The sequence below is a fragment of the Anopheles arabiensis genome, chromosome 2 (genome assembly GCF_016920715.1).
Source record: "Anopheles arabiensis isolate DONGOLA chromosome 2, AaraD3, whole genome shotgun sequence".
Taxonomy (NCBI): Eukaryota; Metazoa; Arthropoda; class Insecta; order Diptera; family Culicidae; genus Anopheles; species Anopheles arabiensis.
Genome location: NC_053517.1, coordinates 88,562,129 through 88,579,026, shown reverse-complemented (window position 1 = coordinate 88,579,026; position 16,898 = coordinate 88,562,129). Strand labels below are relative to the sequence as shown.

Genomic DNA, 16,898 nt, shown 5'->3' with positions numbered 1-16,898 from the left:
CCATTTTGGTAACAGATACGACTTAAGCAAGTGCGATTTAAGTGCGTAATAGATAAAAAATATATGTTTATGTCACATTTCACTCTTTGTGTTTACTGTGTTGTACTATTGATTTTTTCACTATCGTTGAAAAATGATCATGCAAAATGATAATTGCTGATATTGAATCATATTACATTAACATTACATTACATTACATTAAGTCCTCCCCAAGATAAAATATTCATTTACAAGCTCCACCACAATCTATGAAGTGGTGCAACAAGAGCTAAGCAGTGATAGTAAAACTCATTATAATAAAAACTGTTACATTTGCTCTATTTCAGAACTAATCCCATTTCTCATCTGTGTGAAACGAGTTAGCTGATAAAATGACGAGACGAATAGGGTTCGTCCTATTGCTGATTTCATCAAACTGGATTCATTGCCACTGTTTTGCTGTAGCGGATTTCTATGCACCTGTAAATCATAAACCAAGCTTTCACAATTGTGGAGAATACAAACCGACATTGAAAGAAGAACAAGAACCTGGGACATCTGTACTCCGCGTGACCGCCACTGATCCAGACCGATCTCAAACGATAAAGTTCAGCATTTTAAATGAAATGAGAGAAGAACAGCTTTTCGCCATCGATGAAGATACCGGTGAGATCTTTTCGGCATACATCTTCGATCGAGATCCTCCGTATCGAGATACCGAGTTTTACATCACGGTACGAGCGACCGATAACGGTCAGCCCAGTCTGGATGATGTGTGCACGATCAAAGTGACAATTCTAGACATCAATGACAATCCGCCAGTGTTTGATAAAGACTTTTATGAAGCGTTTGTCTCCATGAATACGACACTTCGCCAGCAAGTGACCATCATCAAGGATACGACAGAAAATTTCGAATACAGGAAAACCCAGAAGTTGGCGATGAAGGGAGTATTAAGCACATAATTGACGCTGAGAAACGCTTACCATATTTCACCAAAGTGCCAGAAGTTCCTGTCATATTACACGAAAATTTCACTGCATTTGATCAGGTATTGGCAGTGTTTGAAGTGAATTCAAATATAAACAACGATAGCAACGTTATTTTTGAGATAGTTCGAGGTAAATTTGAACAGACTAACTCGATGAACACATTCCTGTTGGAGCAGATTGATAATACAGCTCACATTAAGCTGGCAAGAGCGCTCGATTATGAAAGAGTCACCGAATACACGATAACGGTAAGAGCTACGAACAGGCACGATCTAGCGACGGAGGCTGTGGTGAAGATCATGATCCTCGACGTAAATGATAATGTTCCGCTGATCGTTGAAGCTGTATCATATCTGAAGTATGAACTTATCGATACTTCACCGGTAATCCAAATACATGCGTACGATTTGGATGGTACATCGGCTAACAATATAATTTCGTATAGCATCGCAGAAAGTAATCAGCTGCATTTTACAATTGATTCCCACACTGGAACAGTTACGAAACAAAATAGGCTCAATGATGACGAAAAGGACATTTATTTTATTAAAATATTTGCCAAAGACAACGCGCCATCCGCCTTATTTCGAAATAATAAACCAAACATGAGCTCTCACACGTTAATAGTTAAAATTATCAACAGAGATCTTACCATTATTCCCCAGAATGCAGTCACTAATATTCACGGACAAGATCAGCGGACCAGTAATGGCATATCTTTTCAAAATGGTTTAAGGATTTCAAAACGTTATGAGGAGAGGGATATTTTCAACGATAGATACATTATGGTTAACAATTATGAAGGCATGCTTACAGATAAACTGATAGGAAGTGTGTGCGTCGATTATGATATTAAAGATAATTCAAATAAATTCTTCCTTTGGGATGAGAGGGCCAGTACAGGATCAAGGAAACACTTCAGGCTCAATTCCAAGAGTGGTATGATTATGATGCTAAAAGGCACACCCGAAGGAATATACAATCTAGAATTTACAGTGATTGAAGAATCATCCTATGTTTCACAACACAAAGTATCTGCTCGTGTAACGGTGACAGTGAAGAACATCTCGGCAAAAACAGTCAACCAGAGTGGATCGATTCGCTTCTACAATGTAACGGCTGAGACATTCATATCTCAGACACTGGGTGAGCTCAACACACCCATGTATCGACTTCAGGAAAGCATTGCAAGCATTCTGGATACCAGCCCAGATCAGGTGGACATATTCACGATCAACAATCGTAAGCTTGCCCGGGGTGCATTCTTGGACGTGTTCTTTGCAGTAGATGATACTATTTACACATCGTCAGAGGTCTTAAATGCAGTGTTAAGTTTGCATCTACGCAAATTGGAGGAAGACGTCGGGTATCGGATTGTGTCGGTTGGCATAGATGAATGTATTGCAAAGGGTCATATGTGTAGGCAGGCATGTAAGAATAAGGTCCATAGATCACAAAAGCCAATCGTAGTGCACACCAACACTAGCTCGTTTGTGGGAATGACCACATTGGTGCAAGCACAATGCATCCCACAGATAGAATCTTCGTTGGTAGCATGCTTGAACGGTGGCACTTGCCAGAATGGTAAATGTATTCTGTCCTATCCATCCCTATTGTCAACTGGACTATGGAACTGGAATGATCCGGTTCGAGCATCAACAACTGATTTTACATACAGTTACAACAGTAGATATTGTGTTAGAGCCTCATCGGTTTGAGATACATACTGCAAGCAACAAATTAAAGGGTAGCAGTAGGAGTCGCTATGAAAATAAGGATTTCAGTGGGTTTCTTCCAGGCAACATGCCTATTTTGTTGGGTGGTACAGTCAATCACTTTGCCAAAGACTTGTTGTACAATTGGCCGTTACACCTCCTGGGTACACCAGAAACGTTGGATTATAATGGATGCATGCGAAACCTCACAATCAATGGGCATACGATAGATTTCATGCTGCCGATGGTAGCAAATAACGTTTCTTTCAGCTATCTGTGGTCCGATTCGGTTCATATATCTCCAAATCGGTTCATGTTTTCTTTGATGATATTTGCATTTCTTATAGTAATAATAGCAATATTTTCATCGCGCAATAAGATAATTTATTGGATGAAGTACAATTACGAACGATGTTATCAATATTCAATGTATGAAACGGAAACAAATGGTATGAAACCCCTTATTTCCATTTAAGATAAATGTATCTTAAGAATTAATGATTTGTTATTCAATGTACTGGGGCATATGAAGACTAGATAAATTGGTCAAAAACAGAACTGTTTACATATTTTGCAGCAAACACAACATTTAAAAATTGATGCAAATCGTGCGTGGTGAATAAATATTGAACTTCAGGCGGCGACCTAATAGGATTATCTGAAACAATTTACAATGTAAACAGCGTTATACATTTTTTTCGTTACATATAATTTATCAGTTCTTCTGGATGTTTTTCAAATCGCCACAAACTGGACTGAGTTTAACAGTTCTTTGTTAGGCCACAGTGCCATGGGGCTTTCTCAAGCACTCATTCAAGTTTCACAAGCACTTAAAACTTGTTTTCAGACGCGATCACGCGGTCGTCGTCTATATTTCTCATTCTGAGAACTGATATAGCCACTCAAGCTTTTTATGGCGCTATTAAGAGAAACTTAGTTTTTGATCGCATATTTTTAAATCATTTTTCAATTATAATCATTGAAAACATTAAACGAAAAGCTTAATCGCTCATGTTTCATTGTCGCTACGATATCTGTTTCTTAGAGTGAGAAAAACTGACGACGGCCACTGACTCATGTCTGAGAACAAGTTATGAGTGCTTAAGAAACTTTTATGAAAGTTTGAGAATTTTTTTCTATTTGAGAAGACCACATCGCTCCGTGGCTTTTGACAGATCTTTGAACCGCTTACCGAAAATACCATCTTCCCATATAGATTGGAACCAATCTTTGGTTATGCTAGTCGAAAAAATCTAAAGCAAAATATAATGAAAAACCAATATATCATTTTGTCAATGGTAACACTAATGATATAACTAATATTATTTCAGCTACCTGGTCATTTTGCAAAGGAATGGTACGACTGTACGAGTTTTACCGGACCTCCTGAATCTCATACGAACATTTATATTACATTTTTTCATAGTTTTCTTAGATTTTATAAGATATGTTTCTTAATTTTTGCATGAGCATAGTCAAAGTAAGTACTCAACGATATGTCAAGATAGTTCTCCGATACACTGTTTTCCGTATCTATTTCTAATGTGAAGTATTATTCAACAATTGCAAGAGGTTTTTTCAACATCCCAGATATCACAAATAATGAAAGCTGTTGAAAATTATCCTGCAAGTTTTTAATAATGCAGTTCACATTGAACACTGAGTCGGAAAACAGTGTAAGTGGAAATATTTATAGAAAGCCTCAGATTCAGAAGATTGGTAGATAGGTATTTTACCTTAGGTGGCCGCCACCGTGTGCCGATCTGCACAGAAAATGAAACAAAAACATATTGGGATAATGTAAACATGATTTAAGAAAGAACAGCTTTACAGTTATAAACATCACATTATGTTTGAAGTGGGTAAAAATAAAATGAATCAAGCGTCAGATGTTATGCTCGATGAGTCAGTTAGTCAGTATCTCTAGAAACAAATCGAAAGAGACGATTTTTCAACGATTCTCCAGATTTTTACAGCAAACTTCCTATTTGAGATGATCCAGCATGAATCCAGCATGAATTGAGATGATTACAGCACAGAAAAATTAAATATCAAATTAAGAATCAATCGCGGCTTTCGAAGATCATTTCAACAAAACAACGAGTGATACTCCGTAGAATGCGAATGAAAATCAAGAAAACGTTTGAAGATTGGAAGCTGTGCCTGAAGATGCTGGTAGCTTTATGCAAATTTGATTTCCTGGAATTGCATGTACGTTTTATAATTTCAATAAATTATAGGTTTTTCAATTAATTTTAAGTTTTTTCAATTAATGTGTTATCTACTGAGATATTTACCATCTGATTTATATTTTATTTACTTATTCATTTATTTATTTATTCATAAAAAAAAAAAAAAAAAAAAAAAAAAAAAAAAAAAAAAAAAAAAAAAAAAAAAAAAAAAAAAAAAAAAAAAAAAAAAAAAAAAAAAAAAAAAAAAAAAAAAAAAAAAAAAAAAAAAAAAAAAAAAAAAAAAAAAAAAAAAAAAAAAAAATAATATATAAAAAAAAAAAAAAAAAAAAAAAAAAAAAAAAAAAAAAAAAAAAAAAAAAAAAAAAAAAAAAAAAAAAAAAAAAAAAAAAAAAAAAAAAAAAAAAAAAAAAAAAAAAAAAAAAAAAAAAAAAAAAAAAAAAAAAAAAAAAAAAAAAAGCATTCTGTGGATATCAAGCGTCTCAAGAAATGATTTAAATGAAACCCCCGATTCCGACTCCGATTTCGATTCCGATGATTTCTAGAAGTCAATTCATTTTTCTTAAAAAAATTTCTCAAACCATAAATAAATCCGATCGACATCGATTTTCCAGCCAATTCTTGAGTTTTAAGTTTCCATTTAGTAGCTTGAGCCGATTTTTAGTTTTTCGATAAGATTTTTTTGAAATTGATTTCGGAAACTGATCCGATACATTATTTAATACTTCAAATTTTTTAAAAAAAAAATCGGAAAGAGCCGAAAAAAAAACCGAAAAAAATTTTTTTTCCGAAAAATTTTTTGCTTACCGGGAAAAAATCGAAAAAAAAAAACTTTTTTAAAAGGAAAAAAAACATGAAAAAAAAAAATAAAAAGCGGAAATCGCATCCACTGGCTACGGCAGCGGCAGGCGATGACGCCACAACTCAAAAACCCCATTTTACGAGATGAAGCGGATGAATATCGATGGGCATACTAGACAGTGAACCGATTCATTCATTCCCCCCAGCGCAACCAAAAACAACGTTTTGGTTCATTCATATACGACTTAACAACACGTCCGTCATGGGTTCAAGCCCCAAATGGACCGTGCCTCCATACGTGGGACAGCCGTTCCTGTTATGGTGAACTAATATGCTCACTGGTGTTTGTTACAGGCAGGCCTTAACTGACTTCGGTTGTGATATCAAACAAGAAAAGAATTTTTTTTATTTACCTTACAAGGGAATTTTCAACATTTATCTTATTTTAAACCATAAATAGTCAGTTTTAATGCAATGCAATTTAATGCAATTTTGTTTTCAACAAATTCAATGTTCCGGGGGAATAGTGTTGCGCACAGCATAGCACAGTGCTTAAATTGCGCACAGTGTGGAAGTGCACTTTGGGCAGTATGCGTGTGCTGTGCTAATTGCTACTTTACCCAACACTAATACATAGTCTTTCTGTAAAATGTATGAACCGAATAATAATTTTCTAGCCATTACCAGACAGATTTTTTATTTTTTTTTTAATTAAAATTTGAATCGAAAAGGGCTCTTAGATGTCAAACTACCTGTAAAAAACTTTTGGCTACTTGTAAAATCGTTCTACATTACGGTTCCTCGTTCCTACACAGTCCTTGAGTTGCACGGTTTCAAGGAAAATATTACGGACACAATTGTAATTGGTGAAACATGAGGTGGCACACAATTTATGATTATTGTCAACTGAGATGTTCTTCTTAGTATGCCAGATTAGGTATACGAAGAATCTCTGTAGAATTTGAATTATTAACTAAAGAATCAGATATTAGTCATTATCAAATGGTATTCGTTATTTTTAGAAAAATGTTTTAAGCAATGATATAGGCAGGAACGGGTAGGGCATCATTAAAATAATTAGTTAGCCTTAAGAAATGTTATCGTTTCATAAACGAGAAATTCAAATAAGGTTACATAAAATACAATTAATGTCTTAAACGAATTTTAAAACTACCCCCGCGGAACAGTTATGGAAATAAACACAATGAATCGCACTTAAAAATAATTAAATAAACCTGAAATTTACAGGGTGACACGGCAGATGTGATACATTTTGTTTATGTAATAAAATTGAAATCATTTCTTCGGAATTGTTTGAAATATTATCTATTAGTACTAAACTTGCATTACTCATAGTTTATTTCATATCTTTCATCTTTGATAACATACATGATCATGAAAGAAAATATTAGTTTAGTATAAAATTTAGTTGAGGACTGAAAGTAAGTCAGTGTGAAACCAATATGTATTTGGGATTATAATAGCAAAAGATGTTGTTATATGTTTTTGTTCGCAATGTTCTAATATTACTCTAACAATGTCAATCGGATGAGTTTCGATATAGTTTAAAGTTATACAATCGTTTTATAAGCCTTGTCTTAAAAGATTCTCAAAAACGGTAGTTAAGTGACATAATGCTCCTGATATTAATTCTTTTTCTGGCTGTTTGCAAAACATAGTTCAAATCTGACATAAATTTCCACTAAATAGCATTACAGATCCATGCTTTTATTGCCTCAAATTGACAGTATTCTTTCAGACTACAAGCGTTAGTCTCCATTACATGGGTAAGTACATTTGAAGTAAGTACATTTTACCGCCTGAAGTTCCTCATGCAAGTGCTTTTTATTTTCTGAATAAACAACTGCGCTTTGAATACACATTTCACTAAAGTATGAACAATCTTTGTTTAGCACGCGAACTTTCGTGAAAGATAACGGGATTGGGTATACGAATACTTTTCCATCAACAAATATACAACCTACACACTAAGCAAAATAAATATACCACTGGTCCTTACTATACACATATTCTTCGACATTTACCACCATTTATGTATAATGGCACCGCTATGAATCTAAGACCATTCCGTTATGAACTAGTAATATGTGGTACGGACTTCTTCTATGCTATGCAGAGATTAGCGAAAATATCCAAGAAATTATAAATCTGTCGGGCTAAACAGAAATCAAACCTTGCCACTCAAATGCGCTCTCCTGCTTCATTACCTATCTTCTTGCATATGAACTTAATGAACTCTCTATTGTTGGCCTGCTCACGATAGAGCACGTCGAAGTGACATGGCTCGGTCAATCATCATTCTCCAGGATGCTCGGACCCTGGCTGCAGCCTCTCATCCATGTAGACACACGATCTCCGACAGGTCTCGCTTCACCTGATCCAGCCATCGCGTTCGCAGTACTCCCATGCGCCTAATACCTGGGGAATTAAGAATAAGAACTGGGGATTGCTGTCGAACACCATCTTGGTGGAGCCTGAGTCACAGACATCCTCAAAAGATTCTCCAGCCACTCACCACCGTCAGGATACTCGATTTGCCGTACAGATCAGCAAGCTCGTGGTTCATCCTTCTCCTCCAAACTCCATGCTCGAACATAAAGATGTTCCGGAGGATGCGTCATAGTAGAGTATAGAATGTAATATAGAAGAATGTTTTAGCAGCAAATGAAAATTACAAATGATTCATTATTTTGCACGATGATACTAAAAACGTGTGTATAATCACCCCAAACTCACAAATCATAACGAGGTTCTGAACAAAAAGGTCTCAATTTAATTTCTACAGCGCTACAACCGATCGCTCCATAGCTGGTTGCAAAACGTCATAACTGTTTTGAAAACATCTCCTATGCGTTTATAAGATTCCGCTATATGCCTACAAACCTCCATAGCAACATTGCAAAAATCCCCTAACTATTTCAAACATTCCCTCGAGCGGATCAAGTAGTCCATTGTATGATTCCATTATGAACCCTGTAATGTCAACATTTTCAACCAACTAAATTGCTTCTGAATGAATTGGAAAATGATCATGCAGTCTTGGATTAAAAAGAGAAACTCGTTTTATAAATTTTACTTGAAGGTGCTCATTTCTTAGTCATTCTTAGTATAGAGCGTTACGTTAGATGTTATTAACGCTGTTGATGTTGTTTCTTTAACCTTTACGTGTTTCAGCTTTCTTGCACACCTAGCAAGGAAGGAGTGATACGTGTGGTATTTTTGCCAAACGAAAATCGTCAACAAAGATTTGAAGAATAGATCTAATTATCAAGTAGTTTCACGAGTATCCGAAACCCCTGACGATCTCGTACCTTCGTCAGCCAATTCGTTATCCCAGCCTTCATGGCGGACACCTTCATCACATACGGAGCAAACAATCCTGTTGAGCATCTCAAACGCGGCCTAGAGAGTTTCGTCAGATTTGGACAGTTTCCTTGTATGAAAGGCATATGTGAGTACCGGTAAATAAGTGCTATTTAGTCACAGCTTTGTCTGTAGCGACAGGTTCTTTGAGATCACATTTGTGCGCACGGTTAAGCCACCCGCCGGTTAATCCGCCCCCGGATAATAGACGTTCAGAACTCTATATATTTAAAATGCATGAAAAACTAAGCACTCAAAAAGGTATGAATTGTATGAGGTCGATGTTAGTCTCTTTTCCTCAACAAAATGGCCACATATCTTGCCAAAAATTGTGTATGTAGCGATACATTTTGATTTACCGTTATTAGTCATTACCGTTGTCAAAATGCAGCATCGAAGTTTAAAGAACTGTCCAGGTAGCCTGAAAGTTAGCAGATATCTGGAACAATTGAATATGAATTATAAAATTTCCGAGTAGGGACGACTGCCACTGAAGTATTGTTTGAGTAAATTCATAAATTTCATGAACTGTTTATTAGCCGGTCTCATGGTAAAGTGGTCAACTCGTACGACTTAACAACATGCCCGTCATGGGTTCAAGCCCCAAATAGACCGTGCCGCCATACGTAGGACTGACTATCCTGCTATGGGGGGGTAATCCAAAAGTCACTGAAAGCCAACCCCACAAGTAGTACAGGCAGGCCTTGACCGACAACAGTTGTTGAGCCAAAACAAGGAAGAAGAAGGTTATTGGAGGCTACAAAAAAGTAGATAAGATTCTAGGTCCAAGAATAATTCCTTAATGATGTTTGCCAATTGAAATCACTCCTACCCCACCGTCGTCCAACTGCGGCCTGCGACCCAAAACGAGTTTGAAATCACTGCCTTAGATAGATGAATTCTGGGACGACTTCAAAAGTGCGTTCACTTATCTGTACGTCGCGCCTACTTATGTTTAGATTATTTATTCGTAGGGCTGCTGATGTTGCCGCCACTAGTTTGATCTTCGCCTCGTTTCAAGCGAAATCATGAACAAGAAAACAAAAATAGGCAAATACAAGAAGAATTTGCAAATTTCTTGGCCTGGTCTTAATTTAGAAATTTTATACACCACCTACCATAACTATACGGACAGTTGTTTTTCACGATTTGGGGAAAATCCAAAGGATAAAAATGTGATTTGGGTAGAATATTATTGCACATCTTTGTTTATTTTATTAACATTTTATAACCATTATTATATGCATTATTACAAAAAAAAAAACAATTTAGGGTAGTACCATGACTACAAAGACTTTTTGAAAAAAAGCGTACTTATTAAAGCATTTAAAAATCGTCCAGTTCAATTCAAGAACATATTTTAGGATAGTTTTATAGATTTTTATTTTTTGGCGATTTAGAGTTTAATGAGAATAATTATCAAAATATAAATTTTAAAAATATCAAACATGAAAAAAAAACATTCTTTGTACGTAATGATTGTTTTAAAAATATAAACCAAAATGTGTAAAAAAAATCAAAAATTACCTTAAATTTCTATGAGAACCTTATCCTTTAGTCAATAATGGTCCAATATTGATCCGATCAAACAAAAGCAACTCAAAAACCTCAATAACAACGTTTTAGCCAAACCCAAATGTTTGCTATTATTACATACATAGTTATGGAATGTAATCCTAACCTGTTTTTCATCTTACCACCCACTTCACCATCGACGTTCTCTTAGACCGCTACAAAGGCGTCCGTAGCCGTCTGCTTGTAAAGTTTGATTGTGTATTCGCTAGGTAGTTTATGAGTATAGATGTTGTTTGATCGGATCAATTTTGAACCATTATTCACTAATTGGATAAGGCTCTCATGACAGTTAATTCTTTTTTTTAATAGAAATCTTTTTACATATTTTGTGTTTTGTATTTTCAAAACAATCATTACTGCACACAAACAATTGTTTTTAAAAATGTTTGATATTTAAAAAAAAATTGATAATTGTCGTAATAAAGCTCATTAACACTTCAAAACAAGTTATAAAAACTTGTTTTAGAGATCGCCAAATAATTTATTTTGAATAAGTCAAAAAATCCAAAAATAAGTTTTTTTTTGTATTTTTGGGCAATTTTAAATGTATTAGTTAGAATAAAAACCTATTCTTCGAAATATCTTTACACATATGTTACGACCCTAAATTCGTTTTTTTTTGTAATAAGACATGTAATAATTGTTTCAAAATGTCGATAAAAATAGACAAAGAATAGTATTTTTCATAATTAATAGATGCACTGTTTTAACCTATCTCAGCCGGATTTTCCGCAAATCAGGAAAAACAACTGTCCATATAGTAATGACAGATGGTGTAATATTTTTCTTAAATCAATTCACTTTCATTCCCCTTGTACATTTATAAGCGCATAACAACTTATATGTAAAAATTCAAAGTTGTAGTATAACAAATAGAACAAATGTAAAATTGTAAGTAGTGATCACTTTAATGTACCGATCATTGTACACGTGGATTGAGGAAGGGTATAGTTTGGAGATGGTTATAGATTATTTACATCAGAAAAACACATTATTTAATATAACTGCGTATTTAGTTCAAATTTTTCTAAAAATAATTAACTCAAAATGATGGCAAAACTTAAACCGTCACCACATGCGATACCTCGTCCAGGCCTGTTTTAGTGGAACACACTAGGGAATAATCAACTAGGTCATGTTTGTTGTCTTCTGTTGAAATGAAAGCAGCAAAAACTGAAATAAAAAGAAAGCTTCAAACGAAATGTTCATAATTTTAGCATAGTCGCTCGAAGAAAAATCCGTCCGACACTTTGCTAATTTGATGCATGTTTTTGTAATTATTGTTACTATTAAAAAATAGTTATGAAAATAACGGTGTGGATTTCTTACAGATACTATGGTTCTTCAATTAAGCAATTTAATTATTAGACTCGATAAGCTAAGATCACACAAAACCTCCCATTCTCCGGATTAGTGATGGGTCAAATCGTACTTTTTACTGTGTGGTGCTGTGGTACCACGTACAATCCATTGTGCTGTTTGTGCGTGGTACCACAGTCCACTCAGTCAATGTGTGCGCTCAAACATTATGCGGTCGCACAGTGAGTGTGTTACCATATTTTTATTTAGTGTGCAAATATGCTCATACACTTTATTGTGCTATGTGTGTGAGGTGCTACAGTGCAACTTGACCCATCACTCCTCAGGTTTTTTTTATCCTCAAACAGGTACCATTTAAGCCCTAGACCACCTACTAAGGTTGTACTGTAACTGTAAGATTGAAGGATAATCATAAAGTAATAGTTAGTCGTCTTATTTTATTCTAAACTTGGCTAATTATTTTATCTTATGAACGACTAATGTATCAACAGCAGCATAATAAGAGATTGCTAAACTAGCCTGAGAGAGATTATCAGTTGAGAAATGTAAGAACTTCAAAAAATGGGAAGGTGTATGGAAAAGAGCATTGGATCGTGATCTGTACACTCTTAACCTACCAACCCTTTATTTTTGATTTACATTTCTACATATAAAAAGTTAAAAGTATTATTTTTACAAGATAATTATCTTAAAATTAGTATGAACTAGCTAAAGTGATTATTCTTTGATTATCTAATATTTTGTTCAACATATTTTCTATCTCTCTGTCCTATGATATCGAACGGTAAATGTTCTACTATAAAATTAAAAGATATTGCTGCTCTAGCTACGAGATTCTGGAACCACTAAAAATATCTCAATTGATTTAAGGAGTTGACACACCACTCAACAATCCGACACTTCTTTCATCGACTTCGGTAAAAGATGGTAATTGTTCAGGTGCAGGATGCAATTCTACAATCATGTTCATTGATTCTGTTTGCAGTTTTCTGATTAATATCTTAATGCATGGTTTTAAGAAGTCCTTTAATCGTATAGCGATTAGTATCGACATCACCATTATCGCTAAACTTAAAAATACAATCCATACCAAAAACGATTGTTCTACTATTGCTGTGAATCCTTGGGAAATGAATAAAACATTATGTTTTTGACTCGTTCGGGTAAAGTCTATCGTGCGCCCGTTTATTGTAAGATTGCGTAGACAACCATCAAAACTCTTCGTAAATGGTACATATTTCCAGCTGTATAGCGATCCCAGCTTATCGAGACTAATTGATGAAACTCCTAGTTGAAAAGACACATTACCTGGAAGAAACCCGCTCCATTCCTTGTTTTCATAATGACTCCTACTGCTCACCATCTTATTGTTCACCGTTTTTATTTCAATCTTATTTGGCTGTAAAATAACCTGAACTTTAGTAATCTCGTGTAAAACTATTTGTTGATGCTCGAAACGGCTCGTCCCAGCTCCATAGTCCAATAGTAAGACCAACATACCATCGTTGATTTCCAATGCCAGAAAAGGTGATGCCTTCAAAGATGGATCATACTTCAGAGGACCCATGTAGAATACCAACCCGTCTTTTTGTCGGGGCAATAACTCAATGCTGATGTTGTTTACGTTGCCACTGTTGATCGATGGATAGATTGCATACCCAATTCCATCAAAACAGATGTCCAATTTCTCACACTGGGGACCTTCGAACCCCGTGGGACATTTACATTTACCATTCTGGAAAGTGCCACCATTCAAGCATGCTACCAACGAAGATTCTATCTGTGGGATGCACTCTGCTTGCACCAAGGTGGTCATTCCCACAAACGAGTTAGTGTTGGTGTGCACTACGATTGGTTTTGCTGTTTTAAGGACCTTGTTCTCGCATGTCTGTGTACATGTATGTCCTTTCTCGATGCACTCATCGATACCAGCCATCACAATCCGATACCCGACGTCCTCCTCCAATTTGCGTAGATGCAAACTTAACACTGCATTTAAGACCTCTGACGATGTGTAAATAGTATCATCTACCGCATAGAACACGTCCAAGAATGCACCCCGGGCAAGCTTACGATTGTTGATCGTGAATATGTCCACCTTATCTGGGCTGGTATCCAGAATGCTTGCAATGCTTTGCTGAAGTCGATACATGGGTGTGTTGAGCTCACTCAAAGTCTGAGATATGAATTTCTCAGCCGTTACATTGTAAAAGCGAATCGATCCACTCTGATTGACTGTTTTCGCCGAGATGTTCTTCACTGTCACCGTCACTCGAGCAGATACGTTGTGCCGTGGAAAATAGGATGATTCTTCAATCACAGTGAACTCTAAATTGTATATACCTTCGGGTGTACCTTTTATCGTCGTGATCATACCGGTGTTGATGTTGAGTTTGAAGAGCTTCCTATTCGTCTCGGGCGTCATCTCATCCCAAAGGAACATCTTGTCTGATATATCCCAATCATCTGGATCGCTGACATACACTCGACCTATCTGAGTATCTGCTAGCTTGCCTTCGTAATTGTTGACGAGAATGTGGCTCTGGCCCATTTGCATTTCGTTGTCATTTTTGTCACCAATCACTACCAACAGTTTACTGACGGCGCTCATCGGTTTATGACCCGAGTCTCGAATCAGTATCGGTACCAAGTATTGTTTCTGCTGCTCGCGATCAAACTCCACCAATGAATACAGCTCATCACCTACAGTCTGGAAGCGATTTTTGATCTCGGTTGGGGCGTCGGGATCGACACTGTAGAAGAACGGCGGTCCATTGTGCTCTCCATCAGCGTCTTCTGCAGTCAGCTTCGTGATCATGGCTGAAGGGCGGTTCTCGCTCCACACAACTGGCATTCTATTGGTAAGCTGGGGCGCGTTGTCGTTAATGTCTTCAACGAAGATGTAAACTGTTTCCATCGCCGTTCTTCCCTTACCGTTTTCATCTGTAATGGTAATATTGATTTGTAACACTTCATGCCCATGTGGAGGATCACGATCAAGAGGCTGGAGCAGTTTAAGACATCCTTTGTCGTCGATGCTTAAGAGGTGCTGGTGTTCTTTGGGAAGTGCATATTGTATGTTTTGTGGGTACTCAAAATTCTCGATGTCTGGATCATAGGCCCACAAATTTGCAATACAATCCAAGGGAATGGTGTTTTCCTTGATCGTGACGTTTGTTAAGGTCAAAATTTGCGATGCATTGTCATTCAGATTTTTTATTTGAATCCGAACATTGGCTGTGCTTTTAGAGAGTCCGTCAAGGGCCTTCACGACCAAATCGTATTCTTGAAACGATTCATAGTCGAGCTTTTTGTTAACTGAAATAAGACCGGTGTCCTCATCGATCTTAAACGCCTTTCCAATGTTATTCTCTATTATGCTGTATTTAATCTTGGGATCTTTGTCCAGATCCGTTGCCTTCACCTTGATAACACTTGTATTGGTGTCAGCGTCTTCTGGTATGTTGTTCACCTCGTAATATTGTTCCTCAAACTGTGGCGGATGATCGCGTTTGTCCAAAACTCTTATGAACAACTGTTTTACCGCACTGTTTGGCTTTCCATTATTGAACAGCACGGACGGTGAGTTATCTTCGGCAACCACAGTTACAGGATAAATATCCTTCGCCTCACGATCGAACTCCACCAATGACGTAATGTTGCCAGTTTTACTGTCAATGTGGAAATACTGTCGAGCAGTACCCTCGAGCCGATACGATACGATGTTGTTGGCCGATGTCCCGTCATTATCATGTGCCTTTACTTGCATCACGAACGTTCCTACCGGCTCGTGTTCGAGGATAACTCCATTCGAGTCTCCTATAAACTCTGGAATGTTATCGTTCTCGTCTAAGACCTTGACGAGCATTGTTGCATCTGCTTTCAAGCCTCTGAAATTTATTGCTCGTACCGTGATTCTATATTCCTGCACCTTTTCATAGTCAAGTTTGCCTCCCAGTATTATGTGTGCGGTGTTGTTGACCTGCTCTAAGATAAATGTAGTTTGTATGTTAGCTGTCGAATCATTTTCTTGAACGATATCAAATACAACACTTGTTCCATCATTTAAATTCGTGTTCACCTCAAATTGAGCTAATGAACTGTAGAATTGGTCGTATGTTTCATTGAGTACAATGGGAGCCCATGGAAACTTGGTAAACGAGGGTATATAATTCGAATCGACGGTGAGACTTTTTGTGTCATTTTCATTTACATCTTCTGTGATTGTTTGGATATTTGCAGCGTGGAATTTGATACAGAATGATAATATCATGACGTTGAGCATCAATTGGACCGGTTTCATTTTTTTGCTTGGAAGACTAATGAATGTCCGTTTCTGTTATATCTTTCTGAAATGAAATTGGAAATATTGCAGACATTTGTTTAACCGTCACTGATCCCTTATTTGAAGAAACATACGTAAACAAACAACACTCATATGCTACCAGAATGTAGACTATACTAGACCATAGTTCGCCTACTTTTTTCTCATCCCTTGCCGCAACAACCGTTGTTGGTCTAGGCATGCATAATCACACAAAGCAGCAACTGCACTGTATTCAGTAAAACTACGTCACTGTACTGGCGGTCTCCGAGATACACGGTTATGGGGACTGTTAACGGCCGCAAAAAACCGCGTAAGTCGAATCTAGTGTCTTCCAAAATATCATTAGTTGTCATAAAATTCTACAAGTAGGGGGTGGTTTTATCCACTCAATATATTTTTTGACATGATTCTCACTGAATATAACAATTTTAAACCTTCGGAAATGGTTTTCAACGTTCAATCAAAAGGGAGATTACAGTAGAACATCGATTTTTCGGGGACGGATTAACCGGTGGGCGGCTTAACCGTGCGCATGAATTTGACAGTTGGCGAACATTTTCTGCGATGAACCGGCTAGCAAAAACATAAATAGTGATCTAAATAATGCAGCAATCTA

General features: G+C 36.5%; 2 protein-coding genes and 1 long non-coding RNA gene across 3 annotated transcripts; 1 reads left to right on the top strand and 2 right to left on the bottom strand.

The window, feature by feature from the left end:
- The first annotated feature begins 954 nt into the window (after positions 1-954).
- Positions 955-4,076, top strand: LOC120894671 (DE-cadherin-like). The gene is made up of 2 exons (XM_040297411.1): positions 955-2,555; positions 4,018-4,076. Exons 1-2 carry the CDS (start codon positions 1,124-1,126, stop codon positions 4,074-4,076), a joined length of 1,491 nt encoding a protein of 496 aa, XP_040153345.1. The 5' UTR covers positions 955-1,123.
- A 3,296-nt stretch (positions 4,077-7,372) lies between these two features.
- Positions 7,373-8,454, bottom strand: LOC120893484. Its single transcript, XR_005738131.1, has 2 exons — positions 8,213-8,454; positions 7,373-8,115 (listed from the first exon to the last, which is right to left on the bottom strand). It is a non-coding gene; the product is annotated as an uncharacterized LOC120893484 (long non-coding RNA).
- Positions 8,455-11,273: 2,819 nt separating this feature from the next.
- Positions 11,274-16,299, bottom strand: LOC120893479 (DE-cadherin-like). Its single transcript, XM_040295403.1, has 2 exons — positions 13,264-16,299; positions 11,274-11,808 (listed from the first exon to the last, which is right to left on the bottom strand). Exons 1-2 carry the CDS (start codon positions 16,256-16,258, stop codon positions 11,696-11,698), a joined length of 3,108 nt encoding a protein of 1,035 aa, XP_040151337.1. The 5' UTR covers positions 16,259-16,299; the 3' UTR covers positions 11,274-11,695.
- Positions 16,300-16,898: the final 599 nt, after the last annotated feature.

Bases quoted from the DNA above. Each gene is read 5' to 3' on its own strand.
- LOC120893479 (XM_040295403.1), bottom strand. From the start codon at position 16,258: ATGAAACCGGTCCAATTGATGCTCAACGTCATGATATTATCATTCTGT. The intron at 11,809-13,263 runs GTAATGTGTCTT...TTTTTATTTCAG, and splicing joins ATGGAGCGGGTTTCTTCCAG to TTTTTGCTGCTTTCATTTCA.
- LOC120894671 (XM_040297411.1), top strand. From the start codon at position 1,124: ATGAACACATTCCTGTTGGAGCAGATTGATAATACAGCTCACATTAAG. The intron at 2,556-4,017 runs GTAAATGTATTC...ATATTATTTCAG, and splicing joins CGGTGGCACTTGCCAGAATG to CTACCTGGTCATTTTGCAAA.